The 23,127-nt window shown below is 46.5% G+C and overlaps 1 protein-coding gene and 1 long non-coding RNA gene across 3 annotated transcripts in view; one reads left to right on the forward strand and one right to left on the reverse strand.

Moving 5' to 3' along the window:
• LOC142002036 (uncharacterized) overlaps positions 1–23,127 on the forward strand; it is a 228,587-nt gene that overhangs the window by 123,194 nt on the left and 82,266 nt on the right. The window lies entirely within an intron of this gene.
• Positions 4,170–19,500, reverse strand: LOC142002030 (uncharacterized). The gene is made up of 3 exons (XM_074977816.1): positions 19,385–19,500; positions 5,193–5,940; positions 4,170–5,050 (listed from the first exon to the last, which is right to left on the reverse strand). The coding sequence occupies exons 2-3, from the start codon at positions 5,433–5,435 to the stop codon at positions 4,178–4,180; spliced, it is 1,116 nt and encodes a 371-aa protein (XP_074833917.1). The 5' UTR covers positions 5,436–5,940; positions 19,385–19,500; the 3' UTR covers positions 4,170–4,177.

The following is a 23,127-nucleotide window of genomic DNA, read 5'->3' on the forward strand; positions in this document are numbered from 1 at the left end:
TAATGTGTTAGACAGTATTGACCTCCCGTGGTCCAGAAAATTCTCTTGTTTGGCACTGGTCAGGTCCCATGGCTGCTGAAGGAGAGAGGTTCAACCTGTATATAATAAAAGCACACAAAAGACCAGATTTCACGGTGTGGGAGACCAGAGTTCACAGTCTGTGATATGTTTTTCAAACCCATGAATTTGTTAAGGCTAAACTAACAACAGAGAGGAAGCCGTGCTAGTCTATACACTATCAAAACAAAAAGCAGTCAAGTAGCACTTTAAAGACCAGCAAAATAGTTTATTAGGTGAGCTTTCGTGGGACAGACCCACTTCTTCAGACCATAGCCAGACCAGAATAGAGTCTGTTCTGGTCTGGCTATGGTCTGAAGAAGTGGGTCTGTCCCACGAAAGCTCACCTAATAAACTATTTTGCTGGTCTTTAAAGTGCTACTTGACTGCTTTTTGTTTTGCTAAACTAATAAGAAATTCTAATCTCAACCAGAATGTTGTGACATTTTCAAAACAAAATACCAGCTTTACAGATGACCAGAGTGGAAGAAGAGTAAATAATTTGCTTTAAAATGGGGACTACCGTCTTAAGTAAGGGTGGATGACACATGTGCACCTTCAGTCAGAGAGAGCCAGGGCCCTAGAAAGGTTCCTGTTTAATATGAGAGACAATGTAGCACACATATTTGCATTATTAATGTTACCACTGATGGAAACAATTAAAGAAGCTGAGCACATTAGTAGAGGATAGAAAATATTTTGTAGTTATCTAGGAACCTATTGTTGTTCAATTTCAAAATTCATTGAAATTCTATAGTACAAATCACAAGCAACAATCAGATGCCATTTAAGAACAGTCATATTTAGTTCAAATGAATTATTTTTAAATTTTCACAGTACTTAAATCTCCTTCAATTTTATTCCCTGCTTAATTATTGTATATGAATAAGACCCTGCCAAACTCATGGCCGTGAAAAATATGCCACAAACTATGGACTCTGGTTTCCTCCTGTGAAATCTGGTCTTTTGTGTGCTATTACCCTATACAGTACAGATTTCAAAGGTGAGACCAGTGTTTCTGGTCTGAATCCAAAAGGTGATGGTGACAGGATGGGGTGTCACAAGGTTATTTTTTGGGGGGGGCATTGCACTGCCTTTGGAGCTGGGCAGCTGGAGACAGCAGCAGAAGTAATCCTTCCTTACATTACAGAAGTAATGCCATTCTTACTTTTGTGTTGTTCCTGGTGGCAGCTCTGCCTTGAGAGCTGGGATCCTGGCCAGCAGCTGCTGCTCTCCAGCTGCCCAGGTCTGAAGGCAATGCTGCTACCTGCAGTGGCACAGAAGTAACAGTAGCAGTACCACCCCAATCCCCAACCTGCAATAACATTGCAAACTCCCAACTCCTTTTCGAGTCAGGATCCTTCTAAGCTGTGCAGCCATGCAGTGTCTAATAAGCCCCATGCATGGCCTGTCACACTCCTCCAGCTCAAGCAATAGGGCCATATTAAGAAAGAGGCTTTAGAAGCTGCTGCCTAGGGCTACAGGCTGAGGGGGACCCTTTAATCCCTGGCCCTGGGATGCAGCCAGGCCTGCTGATGAGGGGGAGCAAATGGGGAAGTTGCCCTGAGGTCTGGCAATTCAAAGGGATGGAGAAACCCCAGCCACTGCTACCCCTTCTGGGATCATGAAGCCTAAAGACCCCTGACACCTTCCTCCACTTGTTCAGTGGCTCACAAGGGCTGTTGGTGCTCTTGGTTGCAGACCACAAAGCTCCTGTGTTGCGGGCCATCCCTGCTGGGCTGGGGAGAGGCAGTTCAGTGCACTGGTGTACCTCCTTCCACCCATACCTGGCTGCAGCCTAGTTGCCATGCGCACTGGGAGGATCTGTCCATGCAATCCCCCTGTCTCTTCCCCTGCGGACACCCCACTAAGAGCCCATCAGTCAGTGGCAGCCGGTGAGCCAGCATTGACTGCCCCAGTCCAGCAATTTCCTGCCAAGTCCCAAGGGTGCTGGACCAGGGAAGTACAACCTGTATGAATTTTTAAACATCTGCATAATATAAACTTAGTCCCTCTTGCTTTTATAGAAATGTTAAGTGCCAAATTCATCCCTCTATTAAAGCTACTGGAGTTGCATTGCTTACATCAGGGCTAAATTGAGAAGTGTTAACAATGGATGTCTACATTGTTAATTTTGGGTTTGCTCCTAAAAGATACTCAGCACTGGAGTCAAAAGGGCTCCTCGTGTGGTTAAAGATAAACATGGAGGGTGTGTCTACACTAGCTGGCTACTTCGAAGTAGCTGGCACAACGTCGAAATATCATGCATCGCGTCTACACGTGCCGTGTGCTATTTCGACGTTCAAATCGACATTAAGCAGCAAGATGTCGAAATCGCTATTCCGAAGATGGGAATAGCACCCTACTTCGACGTTCAACGTTGAAGTAGGGTAAGTGTAGATGATCCGCATCCCACTACTTCGAAATAGTGGGGTCCGCCATGGCGGCAATCAGCTGTTAGGTGGACACATGCTGTCCAGCCCCTGCGGGGCTCTATGATCTCTGCGCCCAGCGGTTCTTAAAGCTGCACGGACCCGGAAGCCCCGTAGTAGGAAGCTGACACCGTGCAGGTAGCAGCCGTGCCACGAGGTGCCCCTGCACAGGCCAGACGGACACCATGGCAGTGAGCCAGCCTCCCGAGTGCCCCCAGAGCTTCCCCTCCAGGCCATCCCAGGGCTCCTAGGCCTCCAGCTGGCAGGTTAGGAAATGGGGCCCTTCCTGGACTGACTCTGAGCTCCGTGACCTGCTGGGGCTCTGGGGTGAGGAGGAGGTGCTGCATATCATGGGGAGCAAGTGGCAGAATGCGGAGGGGTTCGCCCGGCTGGCCGAGGGCCTGGCTGCCTCCCTGCCCACACTCCTGACCACATCAGGAGTAAGGTCAAGGACTTGTGGCAGGGTTATGCCCGGGCCCGGGACTCGGCCAGCCAGTCTGGGGCTGCCCCCGCTGCTTGCCCCTATTACTGGGAGCTCAGGGCTATCCTGGGCCCCCGGGGCACCTCCTCCCCCCCAGCCACCTTTGACACCACGGCCAGTGAGGAGGGGAAGCTCATGCTGGACATCCCGTCCCACAGCTCCAGCTGGGTGTCCGCTAGATGGGCCTCTCCTGATCCTGGCGGTGCACCGTCGGGTGTGTACTCCACAGAGCACAGACCCCCTGGGCATGGGGCGGGGGCACCACTTGATCGCGGGCCCCCCACATCCCCACAAGACCCCAACCTGCCATGGCAGACTACAGCCCAGGGACAGTGCCACAGCCACCAGTGCCCAGCAGCACGTACACCCATGGACAGTGCCGTGCCCCACCCCCGGTGGGAGGTGAGGGGGTGGACCACTGAAAGGGGCCACCCACAGGATCACTGCACGCACCAATGGGGGTGGGGGGACCACAGACCCTTGGGGCCTCCCTTCCCCCTATTTGTGCAGCCACACCATACGTGGTCCCAGACAGCCCCCCGAGCCCACCAGACCACCAACGCCCGGGGTCGCCGCCTGCACCGGGACGGGCCCACTGCTGCAGCACACATGACCCGGAGGTGGCTGCTGCCCTCCGGCGCCAGGTGGACATCATGGAGCGGAGACTCCAATTTGAGGAGCGGGAGGCTGCCTGGCGCTGGGAGGCCTGGCGGGAGTTTATGGCCACCTTCAACCGGGTGGCCGACACCTTTGAGGAGCTGGTGGCCTGTCTGCCCCCCGATGTCCTCCCTGCTGCCCTGCCTGCGGCCCCACCTGATGTCCCGCCTGCCGCCCCGCCCACCAGCTCCGCAGGGCAGGAGCCACCCAGAGCTGATGACCGGGCCAAGGACCCACCTCGGACATACCTCCCCAGCCAGCCTCACCGGGGACCCCGGCTCGGGGGGACCAGCCACCCGAACGTGCCAGGGGTCACGCCCTTCCACCCCTGCCCCGGAATGATGGGCCGATGTGTGGCCTGCCCACGTCTCCCCCTGTATATAGTTGTCCCTGCCCTTGTATATAGTTATTTATAGTTGACCCCCCCCCCCCCCGTACATAGTTTATTATAGATGTCCCCACCTGTATATAATGATTCTGTTTTATTTGGTTTATATATGCCGAAAAGAGGCGAAATTTTTGGTTATGTAAATAACGACAGTTTTATTTTTCAAAAAACCTGTGTCCCATGTGCTTTTGGTGAGGGTGGGGTGTGGGTGCTGGGGCAGGGTGCAGGCATGGCCTGGGTGTCGCTTACTAGGCCCCCTGGTTGAAGTATTCCCTCAGGGCCTCCCGGACCTGGACCTAGACCTGGACTGGAACCCGGGACCCGTACCCCATCCTGGTGGGCCTGGCAGCTCAGGGCAGTGGTTGGCTGGGGGTAGGCTGTTCCAGCCTCCAGTGCCCAGCCCTGCATGAAGGCCTCCCCCTTGCTTTCCACCAGGTTGTGGAGCGTGCAGCAGGCACCCACAACCTGGGGGATGTTTTGGAGGCCCAGGTCTAGGCGTGCCAGGAGGCAACGCCAGTGGCCCTTCAGGCGCCCGAAGGCTCGCTTGACCACTTGGCAGGCATGGTTGAGTCGGGCGCTGTAGCGCTTCTGGCTAGCATTGAGGTGGCCTGTATAGGGCCGAATAAGCCAGGGCTGGAGTGGGTAAGCCGCATCCCCCACAATGCAGAGGGGTACGGTGGTGGTATCCCCCAGAGGTATCTCCCTCTGGGGGGATGTAGGTTCCCGCCTGCAGTCGGCAGCATAGTCCCGAATTCCGGAAAACGCGTGCACCATGGGTACAGCCGGGCCAGCCCACGTATACTCCTGGAAGCGGCCATGGCTGTCCACCATGGCCTGCAGGACCAGAGTGTTGTTGCCCTTCCTGTTGATATAGTGACCACCACTGTGGTCTGGGGTGCAGATGGGGATGTGGGTCCCATCGAGGGCTCCAAAGCAGTTGGGGAATCCCATGGCGGCGAATCCCTCGACGGCCGCGTCCAGGTCCCCAACTCGGATGACCCTCTTCAGCAGCAGGGCATTGAGTGCACGCACCACCTGTGGAGGGGGAACATGGGTGCCTGTGAGGGTTTGCAGAGTGTGACCCCCTCACCCAGGCCCCCCTCCTCAGGCCCCCCTCACCCAGGACCCCCTCACCCAGGACCCCCTCCCCAGGGGGTTCAGACCCAGGCCTCCTTACCTCCATCAGGACAGCCCCAACTGTGGCCTTTCCCACTCCAAACTGCTGGCCCACAGAGCGGTAGCTGTCTGGAGTGGCCAGCTTCCAGACAGCTATTGCGACCCTCTTCTCGACGGGGAGAGCGTGCCGCATCCGGGTGTTGTGGTGCCTCAGTGCAGGGGTGAGCCACTGGCAGAGCTCCATGAAGGTCTGCCAGCTCATGTGGAAGTTTCGCAGCCACCGTTCATCGTTCCATTCCCCCATAACCAGGTGCTCCCACCACTCAGTGCTGGAGGGGTACCTCCAGAGTCAGCGGGGCACCCGGCCGGGGGAGGGGGGGAGCAGGAGGGCCCGATGGTCTGGGGCGCCTCCTGGTGCCCCTAGGGAGGGTTCCCATTCCAGAAGCTGCTGGGCAGCTGCCCAGGCAGCATCTAGAAGGGCGCCTGCTCCGTAGGAGGCAGCTTGGAGGGCTTCCAGCTGCTTCTCGATGTCCATGTCTGCGGGCTTGAGGTCTGCGAGGCTTGTATCACCAATGCAGGGCTGCTCGTGCAGTGCAGGCCGAGTGTGTCTGGGAGGGGCCCTTTAAGGGAGCAGCTTGCAGCTGCCCCGGAAGGGCTAGTCTGCTCTGTGACCCCATCCACGGGCTTTCTCGGCCCCTTATTTCAAAAGAGGGGGCTTGTGTGTGTGGACGCTCCTCATTTCCTTCCGGGGCGGCTCCTTTCGACGTTCCCCGGCGCTACTTCAACGTTGAACGTCGACGTCACCAGCCCTGGAGGAAGTGTAGACGATAATCGTCAAAGTAGCCTATTTCGATGTTCTTACTTCGAAATAGGCTACTTCGACCTAGTGTCCTAGTGTAGACATAGCCGTACCGTGGCATATTGGGGCTAGCATGCTCAGCAACAGGCAGGAGTAATCCCTATCAGAAGCAATGACTGGATGAAGATGCATTATGTATTCCTGGGTAACTGTGCCAAAAAAATTGAACACAATACAGTCACTGTGTTTCTTAATTAGCTTTCATACGGCTGTATTAAAAACAAAATAAAGAAATTGGAGTAATGAAACCCAACTCCATTAAAATCATGACGAGTTCTGAAGCATAATTACAGAATCAATCATTTAGTGAAAAAATTAGGGAATCAATGAAGGTTGGGAAACATCAAAAAAAAGAAAATGTTTAGATTAGAAAAACCACATTAGCTGACAGCCAGAAAACTAGATAAACTCTGCATAATAGGAAATTCTATGAAATAATCCTCCCAGCCCACTGAAATTTGTAATCTGCAAACTAATAAAAGTGACTAAAAACTGTCAGTCCAACCTTCTCTTCATTTCCCAAGCAACTACCATCTAGCTATGACTGAAATAAGCTTTTTATCACAGCAGTTTTAACACTTCAGTGTCTCTCACAAATATAGCAAATCAAAATAAATGACCAGCTACCAGTGAGAAGCAGGATTACAGTATTTCTGGAAAGGATTGGATGTCTGAATGATATCTATGATAGTCATAGTTCTGATGATGGCTGGTGGGTGAGTAAAGTTGGAGAAATAAAAGGGAATCACCTCACCTGTTGGTTGACAAATTTTTTTCTCTTCAAGCTCGAACGCTTCCACTGACATCAGTGGGAGTTTCGCTACTTAATTCTACAGGAGCAGGATCTGCTCATTCATTAGCACATTGTTATGATATACCATGGCAAGGGACATGTATAGGTCTGTCTCCAAAATGTCATTTTTAAAATGATCTTTTTGAAGACGGTTGTTTGGAAAACATCCAATAACCGTATCAACTGAGTCAGAAGTTGCAGGTACCACTTTACTGTCAGTGGGTTTCTGGCCGGGAACATCTGAATGATATCACCAGGAAAGTAACTTCTGAAGTTCCCAGTCCAAGGAGAATGCCTTAGGTTTGAAAAGCTACAGAGCACGTACCATACAACTTCTTTGGATTTTTATTGGAGACTGTAACCATAACATACTTTTGTTCCATAAGATTCCACTGAGAAATCTGGAAAGTGTAATCATGCTATGCAGCTGTTCCCAGTAATGGAGAATGTGGTTTTGATAGGGGTTGATATGGCCATTTGCCAATGGGCGCCACTTTACAGTAACTCTTTGAGGCTTTATGGCAAATACAGGATCCTTGGAAAAAGAAAAAAGGATCTTCATTAGCATGTAAATATTTCTGTCCTCAGTGTTTGAGATGGAGTCCAAAGGGTTTCAAACACTGAAAGAGGGGATTTCAAGTTTGACCATCAACTGCAATGCAATATAAAGTGTGCAGTGCTTCCTTTATATTATTACAAATATTCACCGTAAAATTATAAACAAAAATGGTATTTTAATTCACCTCATTCAATTACCACAGTCTCTTTACTGTGAAAGTGCTATTTACAAATGTAGACTTTTTTGTTACATGACTATACTCAAAAATGAAAGTGTCAGTCTTTACAGCCTGCAAGTCTTCTCAGTCGTACTTCTTGTTCAGCCAAACACTACAATATACAAGTTTATCTTTATGGGTGATTGTGATGTAGTGGGGGATACATGTGTATACGTGTGTGTCTCACAGAGGGTGTGGAGCTCCTGCTGAGGGTAACCTAGGCGACCAGGTGACACCTCTGGACTGCAGACAAAGGAGGAGGTGGAGCCTGAGGGGTTTGAACTGGAACTGGGAGTTGGAAAGCAGTTAGTCTGGGCAGGGGAGAGAGAGAGAGAAAGACAAAGGAGGGGGCAAGGCCCCGGCTCCAGGGGACCCCTCAGGGCCTCTTGTCCCCAACGTGGATTGGACTGGCTGTCTCTGATTGCTGTACTGACTCTTCCGTAAGACACTGTGTGCCCTGTCAGCTAATAAACCCGCTGTTCTCCTGCCAAGTGAGAGTCACTCCTGCCTGCAGATGGGGTGCAGAGCTTGGGGACCCAAAAACTCCATCACAATTATAATACTGCCTGCATCTTATTTACAGTGCTCCTGAAAGTGAGAACAAGTGTTTGCATGGCTTTTTTGTAGTTGCCATTGCAAGGTATTTACGTGTCAGATATGCTAAAAATTTGGGTGTCCTTTCATGCTTTGTGTAACCCTTCAAGAGATGATGCTTCCATGCTGATGATGCTCATTTAAAAAAAAAAAAAAGCACTAATTAAATTTGTGACTGAAATCTATGTCCTCTTGCTTTGTTCTATCCAAATTCTGACATACATTTCATGTTACAGCACCTTTGGATGATGACATATTGTTTGTTTTAAGAAAACTTTCACTGCAGATTTGATAAAATTCAAAGAAGGTAACAATGGCCCTGTCTACACTAGCCAAAAACTTCGAAATGGCCATGCAAATGGCCATTTCGAAGTTTACTAATGAACCGCTGAAATACATATCAGCGCCTCATTAGCATGCGGGTGGCCGCGGCACTTTGAAATTGACGCGGCTCACCGCCGCGCAGCTCATCCAGACGGGGCTCCTTTTCAGAAGGACCCTGGCTACTTCGAAGTCCCCTTGTTCCCATCTGCTCATAGGAATAAGGAGACTTCGAAGTAGTCGGGGTCCTTTCGAAAAGGAGCCCCGTATGGATGAGCCGTGCGGCGGCGAGCCGCATCAATTTCAAAGTGCCGTGGCCGCCAGCATGCTAATGAGGCGCTGAATATGTATTTCAGCGCTTCATTAGTAAACTTCGAAATGGCCATTTGCATGGCCATTTTGAAATTTTTGGCTAGCGTAGACGTAGCCAATGTGAGATTCCTAAAGATAGCTATTGCACTCAGGTTCAAGAATCTGAAGTGCTTTCAAAAAATCTAAGAGGGATGAGTTATGCAGTATGTTTTCAAAAATCTTAAAAACTCAAGACTCCAATGCAGAAACTACACAAGCTGAACTATCCAAAATGGAAATCAACTCTGTGATGTTGGCATCTGACTCAGATGATGGAAATGAACATACATTGGTTTGCACTGCGTTGGATTATTATCAAACAGAACCTGTCATCAGCACGGACACATGTCCTCTGAAATGGTGCTTGAAGCATAAAGGGGCATATGAATCTGTAGAGGATCTGCTGGCACATAAATATCTTGTGATGGTGGCTACAACAGTGCCAGTCAAAAGCCTGTTTTCACTTTCAGATGACACAGTAAATAATAAATGGGCAACATTATTTCTTGCAAATGTAGACAATTTTTTTCTAAGTGATTGGCTGAACAACAAATAGGACTAAATGGATTTGTTTGTAGGCTGTAATGTTTTATTTTTGTGTGTGGTTATTTTTTGTACATAATTCTGCATCTGTAAATTCAGATTTCTCGATGAAGAGATTGCACTAGAGGACTTTATTAGGTGAACTGAAAAATATTATTTTACCATGTAAATATTTGAAATAAACAAATATGAATCTGGCACTGTATAGTTTGTATTGTGTGTTGTAACTGAAATAAATATATTTGAAAATGTAGAGAACTTCCAGAAATATTTAAATAAATGGTAATATGCTGTTGTTTAACAGTGAGGTTAATAGTAATTAATATTTAAAGGGTCATCGACAACCCTAATTTGAAGTGATACTACTGACACTTGACATTTTTACTCAGGCTTTTCAAACTATCTTGTATGTAAGTTTTGACCTAGGACTGGGACCAGGACGCTGCTCCACCAAAATGTCACCCAGAGGTGGAAATACAAGAGCTCTGGTTTTGATCTTCTAGGTTTAATTTTCACCACAAGTAACTTCAGAGGACCTGAAGAATTGCTCTGTGTAAGCTCAAAAGTTTGTCTCTTTCACCAACAGAATCTGATCCAGCAAAAAGTATGACCTCTCACACCTTGTCTGTCCATTAAATGTGCCCCTTATCAAGTGCTCAGCAGAGACCTGCTAAATGGCTTCCACACCACATTCATCTGAGCCCTGGTGTTCAGGTGCTTATAACTCTCAGAAGAATATAGTCTTTGGGCTCAAAAGTCTCACGCTTAATCTTAGAATAAAGGAGGTTTTATTGGCTTTTTATGAATTCTCTAAGCATAAAGAACTTGTTCACATATTAACAGATAATTCAGACACTTTTGAGGGGTTGAAATCTATTGAGCACTTCAAAGTGGTAGTGCTCATTAAGGACTGTAAACTGAGCAATACCGCTGAGAGCTGGGCTTGGGGGAGTGCAGCAAGCTGGGGCCAGGTTGCTCTGCTTCCTGCCAGGGTGAGTGTGAGTGGAACTGACCCTTGCAACCCCCCCATGCCCCCAGTAATCCCTGGAGTCACATTGCTCAGGGGAAGGGGCTTGGGAAAGGGTGCAATGGGGAGGGGCTGGGAGCAGAGCAAGGCTGGGAAGAGGTGTGGTGTGACAGAGCAGGGGTGGGGCTTGGGCTAAGGGGTGGAATGGGGCAGGGTCGGGGCAGAGCAGGGATGGGAAGTCGTGGTGCATGGGTGAAGCAGTAGTGGGGCTTGGGCAGGTCCGCCGAAAGAGGGGGATAATAGAGGCAAGAGCACTGGGGCAAGGAGTTCCAGCCGCTGTGGCTGGAGCCCTGGGCAATGTTCCCTGTAAGCTGAGTACTTAAGCAGCAGCCCAGGAGAGATTCAGGTGTCGCCCAACTGATTAGCAGGGCACCCACGGCAACACACAGCATGTGTTTCAATTTCTGGTACACATCTGCACATGCCTTGGTGCAGGTAACAAAATTTATTCTGCCCATGGATAAAAAAATTAGAATGCCAGATCCATGGGGGTTGTGGCCTGGGAATGTGGGGGTTGGGGTGCGGGGGTTGTGGCACAGGGGTTGGAGCCAGTTCCACGGGGAATGGAGGAGGGGAGGTGAGCTGGGGCCACAGGGGTAGGGGTGTTGGAGGGCTTGAACCAGCAGGGTGTTTAATGGGGGTGAACCAGGGCAGCTGTCAAGTGGTGCCACTCTGGGAAGCAGGGAGAAGGGGATTTTAACTTACCTGGCTGCCCACAGGCTAAAAACCTTCCCACTATCATCTCAGTGCAGTGCCTAGTGCTGCTCTGGGAAAGAATGGGAAAGAGGCTATTAGCCTGCCTGGCTGCCCACTGCTGCATAAAACCACGTAAAGCGAGGGTTTACTGTATTTGCTTTTTCATATGCACTCACAGTGGCTGCGTCAACACTAGCAAATTCTTTCAAAAGATTTTTTGAAAGAAGGGGACTCTTTTGAAAGTTCCCAAGGAGTGCCTACACACACAAAGTGTTCTTTTGAATGTAAACCAAAAGAAAGTGGTGCTCCTTTCAAAATCACTCTTCCCTTCCTGTTTCAGGAAAGAAGTTGTGTGTAGATGCTCTGCAGGCCCTTCTTTTAGAGAGAGCAGTCCTCATGAGGCCTGATTCCTGACCCATTGTTTTGAAAAAGCAGGGAGTATGTGGATGCTCTCTTTCGAAAGAGCAGATCCCTCTTTTGATATGCTTTTTTAGTGTGTGGACACACTATTTCGAAAGTTCTTTTGGAAGAGATCTTCCAGAAGGGCTTCTTTTGAAAGATCTCTGTAGTGTAGATGTAGCTAGTGTGACCCTATGGCCAAAGGGCTAATATTTGGGTGCTGAATGAGGAGTACAAACCCGTCATTGGGCTCAAAGGGGCAAAAGACAGTACTAGAGGCAGGTAGCCCCGCCTCCCAGGCCTGCAGAGCATGCTCCACATAGAGAGGAACCTTTAACAGGAAAAGAACGGGGAGTAAGAGAGACCAATGCTGAGGGTTCTTAAACGAACCTTGCAATGGGGTAGATGAGCACAGCTGGGACTCAAGGTTTAGGTGTCTTTTTTTTTTTCTGTGTTGGTGTAGTGGACTTGCTTGTCCTGGCCAGGAGACTGATGGCAGGGTGTGGGCATGCCAGAGTGGCTGGCAGTGCTGCCTGTCATAGGGATCTGGGTCAGAGGTCTGTGTGAGACGGCCCTGACCTGTGTGATGGGGTGTTCACCCCACACCTGCCATGAAGAGGCTAAGGAGGCCAGGTGGGCCAATTAAATGCTTGAGCTGCACTTTATGGGAGGAGCCAGGGAGAGTCCCCCTGGACGGGAAAGACGTGGGGTAGGGAACCACAGCCACACAGCTGCTCTGTGGACATGGGGAAGTCAATAGATGTGATATACTTTGACTTTAGCAAAGCTTTTGATACAGTTTCCCACACTATTCTTGCCCATAAATTAAGGCTGTATGGATTAGATACATGGATTGTAAAGTAGATAGAAAGCTGGCTAAACAGTTGGGCCCAACAGGTAGTGATCAATGGCTCAGTGTCTGGCTGGAGGTCGGTTTAAAGTGGAGTGCCCCAGGGATCAGTTCTGGGGCTGGTACCGTTCAACATATTTGTTAATGACTTGGAGGAGGGGATGGATTGCACCCTCAGAAAATTTGCAGATGACACTAAGAAAGGGGACAGGTAAATACACTGGAGGATAGGGATAGGGTTCAGAGTGATCTCGATAAATTGGAAGACTGGGTCAAAAGTAATCTGATTAAGTTCAACAAGGACAAGTGCAGAGTCCTGCACTTGGGAAGGAAGAATTCCAAGCATTGTTAGAGGCTGGGGACCGACTGGTTAAGTAGCAGTACAGCAGAAAAGAACCTGGGGATTACAGTGGATGAGAGGCTGGATATGAATCAACAGTGTGCCCTTGTAGCCAAAAAGGCTAATGGCATATTGGGATGCATTAGGAGGAGCATTTCCAGCAGATCGAGAGAAATGATTCCCCTCTGGCACTGGTGAGGCCACATCTGGAATATTGCATCCCATTCCCCCCCCGCCCCTCCCGCGCCCACTATAGAAACAATGTGGATGCTTTGGAGCGGGTCCAGCAGAGGGCAACAAAAATGATTTCGGGGCTGGAGCACATGCAAAAGAGAAGAGTGAGAGGTGATTTGATAGCAGCCTTCCTGAAGTGGGGCTCTAAAGAGGATGGAGAGAGGCTGTTCTCAGGAGTGACAAATGGCAGAACAAGGAGCAGTGGTCTCAAGCTGCAGTGGGAGAAGTCTAGGTTGGAGATTAGGACAAACTATTTCACCAGGAGGGTGGTGAAGCACTGGAATGCATTATTAAAGACCTACAACCTATCCTTAATCAGGATGCCACACTCCAGAAGGCCCTGGGTGACATGCCTTTTCTCTCCTACAGACAACCTCCCAACCTTATGAGGATCCTCACTAACAGCCACAGTCTATATCCCAGGAATACCAGTCCTGGAACCTTTCCTGGCAACAAAGCCCACTGCCAGCTTTGTCCACATATCTTCTCTGGAAATACCATCACTGGACCTAACCAGGTTACTCACAGAATCACGGGCATTTTCTCATGCTCCTCTACTAACATCATATATGACATCATGTGCCAACAATGCCCAGATGCTTTGTATATCGGACAGACTTCTAACTCCCTTAGACAAAGGGTTAATGGGCACAAAACAGACATCAAAACACTCCAGATCCACAAACCAGTTAGTCAACATTTTAATGGACTGGGGCATTCTGTGAATGACCTAAAGGTATGTGTGTTACTGAAGAAGAATTATCACACCGTTCTGGAAAGGGAAGCAGCCGAGCTGGCTTTTATATTCAAATTCGGCACATTAACACATGGTTTAAACCAGGACGGGAACTTTCTGAGTCACTATAGGGGCTCATCTGCATACTTGGCTTTATCTAATTCTTCACCTCCCCGCCCACCCCTCCACTCTCTGATTTTCTCACCTTGATTATCTTTTTCTGATTTGTCCTCCTTGCTTACTGTTTTTGGTTCTCTGTGCCTTAAATATCGAGTCTGTTCTGGTCTGGCTATGGTCTGAAGAAGTGGGTCTGTCCCACAAAAGCTCACCTAACAAACTATTTTGCTAGTCTTTAAAGTGCTACTTGACTGCTTTTTGTTTTGATAGTGTATAGACTAGCACGGCTTTTTCTCTGTTACTATTGGAATGCATTAGTTAGGGAGGTGGTGGAATCAATCTCCATCCCTGGAGGTTTTTAAGTCCTGACTTGATGAAGTCCTGGCTGGGATGATTTAGTTGGGGTTGATCCTGCTTTAGGCATGGGGCTGAACTCGATAACCTCCTGAGGTCCCTTCCAGCCCTAGGATTCTATGATTCTATTGAGCCCCATGCAGGGGCTCACAGCTGCTGCATATGGAATTGCTGTGGCCAAGGGAGAGGTACCTTTCTCATGGCCATGGCAACTCCCTGCTGAGACTGGAAGAGAGGTGTGCTCCTCCAGGGGCCATAGCAGAGGAAATTGTGCACTCCTCCAGCCCCAGCAGGGAGCTGCCATGGCTGGGGGAGTGGTGTGGTCCTCCGACCCCAGTGCTGCAGGGAAGTGTCACAGCTGTGGGAGAAGGACCTGCTTAAAGTTCTCTCCTGCTGTCCCAAGCAGCACAGACCTACCGTAGCTAGCCAATATGTGCCCATTCCCCTGCCTAACACAACCTCACCAATGGTGTCATGGCCAGCTGATGGGTGCCTCTCACCTGGCCCAGAGCCGCTGCAGTGAGACGGGACAGAGAGAGCACTTTGTCCCAGGGAAGCTTGAACCCCAAACCCCTTATCCTCTGCACCATCCCAGATTCCACAACCCGAGCCACAGCTTTCATCCCTGAACCTTAACCATATGTCCCAGCCCTGAGCCCCCTCCTTCATTTCAAACCCTTTACCCCAGCCCCACCCCAGAGTCTGCACCTCTAGCCATAGCCCTCACCCCCGCAATCCTGAGCTCCCTCTGGCAATCCAAACACCTCAGTCCCATTACCAGCACAAACTAGATGATCACAATGGTCCCCTCTGTCTTGGAACCTATGAGCTTCAAGCCTTCTCTCGCTCTGGTATTTCAGGAAAGAATTAATTAGAGTGCCTCTCATTCTACCTCAGAGTATTCCTTTCCTCCTCCCCTTGTACTCGTTGCCTGTCCCTGAGCACTGCTGAGGGCTGGATGGCCGAGGTGTGGCACAATCTGTGCGGTGCTGAGGGCTGGCCCTAGCCACTCCCCTTCTGCTCAACCTCCCACCCCTTCTCGGGGGACCCAGGTTCTGAGTCTATTCATCCCCTGTTGCCCATGGCCCAGCAAAGTCTGTCACCGCCCCGCTGCCCAGCCTGCACTGCCTGGAGCTCTCCTGACGATTTAAAGGGCCTAGGGCTCTGGCTGATGCTGTAGTAGCTCTGGCTGTAGCCTGCAGCCCTTTCAAATTACTGGGCCCCAGGCAGCTGCCCCTTTTCACACTTCCCCCCCATTAGTGGCCCTTATTTCAGCTATGTGTACTCCAGCTCTGATGCAGTGTTTGTGGCGGGAATGTATCAAATTACTTCATTTTCATTATTTGTGTCCTTATTTATTTATTGCCCATTCAGCAGAAGTCTGTCTGGAGCATCCCATGTTGACAGTCAACAGGGGGCCGAAAGACTTTGAGGCCCCTGAGTAAGGTGGAGAAGGGGGTCCAGCTGCTCTACCCATGCCCCTTCTACACATAGCTTTGCTCCTTCCAGGAGTGCGGAGTCAGGCTCCTTTCCCCCAAGCCAGTCCTTAATGCTGCCCACAATGTGCACAGCAAGTAAAAGGGCTAGGGCTCCAGCCTCTATTGTGCCTGTTGTAGAGCAGCAGTGGCCAGGAGCCTTAGGCCCTTTTGAATCACTGGGCCCCAGGGCAACTACCTACTCCAACTCCCCCCCAGCCTTATCTGCAGCCCTGACAATGTTAGAGTTTACTTAGAAAATTCACCCCCATACAGATACCCTTTACCCTAGGGTGCAAAACTCTGCACTTCACTCCCTTGTTTACAGCTGCCCCTGTGCTGATCTATTATACGCTTTTGTTAGGTGTTTCTGCAGATCTTTACTCATAATCCTCCCTGCTATCGAATTAGTATTTGTACCCCCAGTGAACTTCTTTCTGCAGTGAATAAATGCATGCACATTGGTACCTGTATGATTCCTCTTTATCTTTAGTCTTTAAACAAACCAAATACAGATGGTATAATTTTACCATCAACGAATAAACAGCCTGTATAAGAGATGTTAGAAAAGTGAGCTCTCTGTTTTGTAAGGCCACACAGTATTTTTACACCTTAAAATACCTACAGTCTGAGCGTCACGTATACTTTGGTCCCTTTGCACCATTACTGGCAGTGTAAAGGTGACATGAATGTAATTTCCTCCAATTTTATAGCCGCTCTTTGCTGTCAGTATGGTGTAAACAAGCCTTTGTGTAAATAAGCCCCATGTCCTCTCAATGTATGTGGTACAGGTGGCAGGTTATATGACCGGTGCTGTGCATCATCCACCAATATTTTGGAACATAGATGGAGCTGGACGAAAGCTTTGTCTTATATTTTCAGCGCTCGGGCTCTTTTCTGTTCTACAAAGTTTGTGATTCTTGTCCAGGATTCTTATGTACTTCAAACTGTGCATTTCTAATCAATGAGCTGTCTTCCATGTAGGAAATACTCAGTAGGTGGAGCCCACCTCCTTTGCAAGGCTTCTGAGCATTCTCTGGTTCATTGCCTTGCTTACGTCTTGCTGTTCTCTCCAGAGTTGGTTACAGTGGATCAATGTTTCCATTTTTACAGGTATAGGAATTGCCTATAGGAATTTCTGTTCCTTCAGGAGGCCATATTTTCAGCTGGTGTAAATTGATGTATTTGCACTGAACTTATTAAAGTCACCTGTTCATTCCAGATGCGAATCTATTGCACTATCTGCATGTGGATAAGTCTTAGGTATAAGTACCCAGCCTCTTCAATCTCGTTATAAGCAGAAAGTCCAACAGAACACTCAGCTAGCACTTTTATTCTGCTTCCATTTGGGGAACTATTTCCAAGTATTACATCTTTTAATATTTAACCTGAAATGCGGTCAACTATTTCTATCTCAAGTTATGACAATTCCAGCAGCAGATTTTTCTTTGAAAGTGTGCATTAGTGTTAAAACTATTTCCCAGGAATGGGCTGAACACAGTATTGCATGGCTTGCTAGAGGAAACTGAGAGAAATCTCTCTGTCCCTGGTTTCCAGAAGTGGGATATCATCTCCAAGGACTAGCTGTGTTTGCCTGTAGCTTCACAAATAACAAGCAGTCCTGTAGCACCTTAAAGACTAACAAAAGTATTAGCTGAAATGGGATATGTGTATAATGTGCTCCATTGTTCACTGAAGAGGTATGTCCATATATATATATATATATACACATACACATACACATACACATACACATACACACTCAGAGGAAGTACCGGTTAATGAACATTGTTCGCATTGTTCATTAATGAGCTACAGAACAGTTTCTTTGTTTTATCATATAAACCCATTATGCTTGTGGTGATGAGAGGAAAGTTGCCAGCAGAGGTCACTACTGCTTTAGATGGTTAGAAAGATCATGGCAGGGCAGAGATTTTAATGACAGCCAAAAATCTCCAATTCGACCAGTACTGGACTGATTTACAAGTGGTGAGTTTTAATTTCAATCTTCCACTATACATTTCCTACAGAACTTGCACCTGATAGAGACTATCCTCAGATAACTACAAAATTGTATTATTGCCTTAAGCAAACAATACGTAAATACCCAGGCCCAGTAAGAATAGCCATTCTAACTTACATTAGAAGAGGTGGTCTGAATGGAATAAATGTTTGCTAAAATGTATTAGGATTTTCAGATTTTATTTTTTAAATACATTTAAATTTAGAGTAAAAGGAAGCATCTTGTTCGTAACCAAAGCAAGTGGAGTCATATGTGACCTTTTGGGATCTAATTAGCAATTACTACACTACTGCAACATCCACTTTGCATAGTTTTAGTCCCTACATGTGCCTCAGCCATTATCTCTTTTATTTGCTCTTTAAGTTAGAGTATCACTGACCTACAAAAGCATACTCAGCTTTTCTAAACTCAAATTTTGACACACATTTTAAAGCAAGAGATTAATGATTGTAACAAATTAGTGTTACTACTGTATTTAATACGTGTGACAGAATAAGCTGTCATGTTCTTTGTGTAACTCTTAATTGAAATCCCAAAAGCACAGCTGAGAAGAGGAATTCTTAAATTTTGGCTGAAGAAATTAATATTGCGTAGCTAACACGCAGAGAAAGTAATGAGCAATATAGTCATCACTACTTCCTCAACGACTACATTGTGAAACAGATCCCTCTAGGGTGAGTTGTCTTCATTTCTCAAGTTGTTGAATAACTACTACTTCATTGTACCTACGCAACAGAAAAGTTACTGTCTTGTTCTAAGATCTCTCCAAATCCTGCTGAGATTTATTATAGAATGACTCATACATTGGAGGGCCAAATCCCGCTTCTCTTACTTGTGTGGACAGTCCAATTAATTTGGCTGTCGGTCCTATATTACAGTCATAGTGAGAAGGTACGTACACCACTGCAACCTTGCGAATTTGGCACACATGAAATATTAGTTGACAGAATTATTTTAAATGAACTTATTTCTGTAATGTATGCAACAGCTCTGAACCCTACTAATGTGCACTTAGGTGACTGTCTGGTTTGGTGCACAGAGATCTCAAACCTTTTAAGTTGTATCACAAAGTGGCTAAGAGGCTTTACACTTCAACACCCATGAATTATTTTCATAACTGTTACAGTGCAACTTTTAAGTTGTGGCAACTTGGAAAAAACCAGCCCGACAGGTAAGTTCACTGTTTTTCCCCTAAAAGTTCTGGAGTGTATAATGGGAATTTAAAGTGAAGGACATAACTGCCCTCCCAAAGCACAAAAGGCAGGATTATTTTAGAAAGAATGTGGCTAATGTTAAATGAGGCTTGTTCCCTGAAACAAGCAAGGAATGGTAGTTTCTTAGATTAATGGAGGTAACCATGAACATAAAATTAGTCTGATTTTCTCTGAGTGAAAACAGATAATTGAGAATCGTAGCATTTCTCTGAGATTGGGCTACTCTGAAGGATGTCCCAGGTTTTGGAACTTAACTGGCACATGCTTATTGAAGCATTCCAGATAAGCATGACCTGTATTAGGTCCATTATAAATCTCAACACAAGCAAACCATGGTGTGGGGAGGGAACTCAGACATTCTGCACAAAATGTTACTTAACTAGTTTCAGCAAGTACAATCCTCCCTGCAAATACAGCGGGACTGCCCCCATCCAAGAGGATGTGAGGATCAGAGTACAGCCAAACCACGTTTGCTAAATTTAAAAATCCGAACTTCTACAACAATCACAGCGCCTTTATGAAAGCCTTTTGATCTGCATGTTGCCACTCACCTCCGAGCTGTATCCGGAACACCGCTACGAGTTGGAAGCCTAAAGGGTGCTCCAGCTGTTCCGTAGCCGTATTATCCTATTTTGTGGACACTTCCAAATCAGACGAGCCATTCACACACTCTCTCGGCTTCTCCAGCCTCATTCAGTGCCCTGAGGGGTGAGAGCAGCACTGACTCATATGAGACTCAAGTTCCTCTGGGTCCTAGTGCCCGAAAAGGAGAGCCCTGGAAGTCCTCCTTTGGTTCAAAGCCTAAATCCACGCGGAGATGCACAGATATGCAGTGGAAGTTTGAAAATGTGTGCACTGGCTGTAGGAATATGCACAATAAATAGTAAGCAAGTATTGGGACTCCCCACTGCCTAGATCCAACACTTCCCTGCTACAGGCAGTGACTTTTACAAATATTGGTTAGCTTCTGATCTTCATCTTAGGTCCAACCTCATGCAACATATCTTGATTTTGGTCTTAAAGGAACTGCATCTATGTAGAGGGACCATCCTAGTTCTCTGTTAGATGGATCCTCCTATAGCAATGGCTCATAGTGTCACTGACTCACTTTTCAGCTAATCCAGAGATAACTACTGGGCAAAAGTCAAGATTGCATGAAGCAATAAAGGGAGTTGCAGGGAGACTTCACTGAATTCTTTGTGTGCAGGAGAATTCAATTGTGTCTCTGCCACTGAGGATTCTGTCACCAGTGTCTGGGAAGGTAATGAGAAATACAGAGAAGAAAAGTGAAAAGAACTTTGGAAAATCTCATAGAAGAACTACAGACAGACCCCAGATAAAGTCAATGCACTAAAATAATATCTTAATAAGTCCATGATTTGGCCACTTGGAACTTCAGTTACCATCTGTTGCATGGAATGGCCCTTGAATTTTCTTGGAGACTGGGGAGGGATGAAAAGTAGATGTTTCTTTTCCAATGTATTGAACTCTGCCATTTGGCTGCTTCACATTTAGTAGCATAGGAATTATCACACATATTAGCAGTGCTCATTCCATTCAGCAAATCCTGTGGTGCGAGGAGAGGCATTGTGGGTTTTTTTTTTCAAATCCCTCTTAGGAAGCTGTATAGGCAAGAGGGAAATGAGGAGGATTCTTGATCTGGGATGGTCAGTCTGCAGTGGGAGGGTCATATGCATCCCAGGTAGGTTCTATGTGTGGCTCATACTGTTGCCCATACACAGGGTTGCCAGACTCTGTTGGTTTCTGTCTGCAGAGCTTTTTTTCTACCAATATAACAAAAATGACAGGCACTTAATGCAAGGGCACATGAAGTGATATGCATGCTGACTGCACAACATTGTGAGAGCTATGTGCTCCCTCTGCACCCTGCTGAAGTGCTGCTATGAATCAGTCAGCATGCCCGCAAATTCTAGGCTAGCAGGCACCATTAGCAAAACTATCCTATCCCAGGGGACCGTCGTGGTTATGTCAAACTAGCTACCCATTGAGATGAAGGAGGGCCACTCATGCAGCCTACTCACGAGCCTGGTTGCCCATCACTGCTCTAAACTGTCAGTCTAACAGAGGGGTATGTCTACACTATAGAGAATATAATGACATAACTACACAATATAACTTTGTAGTGAAGACACAGGCTATGCTGTCCAAGAGTGTCTTTTGTGAACTCTGCCTCCCCAAACAAATTTAGCTCTCATCACAGAATCCTTAGGTTGTTTACATACTTGTATCTACTTTGGGGATTTGGTTGTCACAGCTCCCTCAGCCACGAGTTTCACACTCTTGGCCATGCTGATAGTACATTTTTGTGTAGGCTGGGTCAGAGCCAGACTAATTTTAGCGACAATACTATGTTCTTATTCAAAACAAGTTCTTTGTTCAGCATCAGAAGAAGTTAGCTAATTCTTTAAATGGTGTATATAAGCACTTGGAGCCTATTACAAAATACATCCTTCTGTATAAATGAAATTAGCAGACACATTTACTGTTTCGTTAATTGGTGCGCTTGGTAAATGAAAACTTAAATTGTAGAGGTGTCCCCATTTCCCCCCTCCAACTAACATAGTTGGTGTCAGTATAAATATGTGGTAAAATCTTAAAGAGAATTGTCCTACAAAGTGCTTAATAAAAGGTCCAGGAACAGAAGGTTCTCACCACAGCTCAAAATGCTGTAGTCCTCACTGAGTCTGCATTCAGGTGAATTGCCATCTGAGTCAGTGACTGCTTTATCTGGATGAGGGTCTCAGGATTTGGTCTCATGCTCATTTTTCACAGTAGAAGTTCAAAGCAATTCTTGTGACGAACATTTTATTGTGCAATTAGGAGCTGATCATATAAAGTCTTTATACTGCAACATCTGAAAAAACATTATGAGCATCCTTGAAACAGGTATAAACAGACCTTTTTTTTGTCTTAAAGTCAGTGAACCTTTAATCTAAATTCTAGTGGTCAGAATTTCTGCCATGTATTTCTGCTTGTTTCCCTACAAAATCAATATGGACACAAAACATTATACACAGATAACCTTCTTCCCAGCTTGATTTGGCATTTACATCTTTTTCATTACAACTGAGGACTGATGAGTTACAAAGCCTTTGCTTTACCTTTCTATCTAAATGTTCACAGCTTAAGCAGGTTGACCTGAACAAGAAAGATCATTAAAAATCTCCCTTGAAAAAAGCTAATGCACTGTTCCTCAAATTCCCATCATGTCCAAATAAATTTATCCTCTTGGCTTCTGAAGTAGGTGACACTAAGGGCACAGCTGCAGTCATTACAAATTAAAATCCCTACGGGACTGCTGTCTCAGAGCTGAATTGCAGTCGTTGACCAATGGTCATGCTTTCTCCTTTAAGTATTGTCTCAAACCTCTCTTATGGGGAAAATTCTTGTTTCATGAATGAACATTTAGTCTTACATCTCTCATTAGCTGGAGGTTTATTTGTTAGTTTTACATCTAGATTGAATTCACTTCATGAAAGTGTGGTGGAGTGCACTAATAGCTTTAAAGAGAGTTACAGCAGAGTGACATTCTGGAATCATCTGAACCATTGGATAAAGTCAAAAACAGGCACAGGACCATTGTAACAGAATGTAAAAGCAAAAAGCTGAATTTATCAATCCGATTGGTTCCCCAGACATTATTCCTGTGATTTTTTTTTGTAATATCAAAATTGTTAAATCCAAATAGTAAAATAAGTCTTGTCCAGTATCCATGGATATAGCCATAATACTTTGTGTGTTACCAAGACAAACTCTAACTATATACCAGGCTGATGAACAGAACTGGATGAAGAAGTAATGAAAAGACTTACTAGTTCGCCATTGTCCAGGAAAATAGTGCCAGAATTAAGTGACTTAGAAGCCTGATTCCCTTAGTGCATGTATTTCTACTTCAGACCTTGACAGGCTCTGTCACTCAGATTAATGCTATATTGCTTTCACTAGTTTTTTATTTTATTTTTGGTGTTTAAATGTTCTACAGCCTGATTTTAAAAAATAATAAAATTAACTTCTGATCCCTTCTCTAGCTACCTTGAGAAATATTTTCAATCTGTACTGAGTCCTTCTCATTTCATATAGTTCACAACAGTGGTGTGTTTAAGTCAGGTACGAGCAAAATAAGTTTTTATCAGAAAACAGTATTCCAAAGACGAGCCTTGTATATGGGTTGCAGAAATTCAAATACAAGGCACATTGCAGTAAAACCATATAACCAAATCCCTATGATGCCTGAACCGAGCCTGTAAATTTATTCTTGCCGTTTTGCATGTAA

Source organism: Carettochelys insculpta, chromosome 26 (assembly GCF_033958435.1).
Source record: "Carettochelys insculpta isolate YL-2023 chromosome 26, ASM3395843v1, whole genome shotgun sequence".
Taxonomy (NCBI): Eukaryota; Metazoa; Chordata; order Testudines; family Carettochelyidae; genus Carettochelys; species Carettochelys insculpta.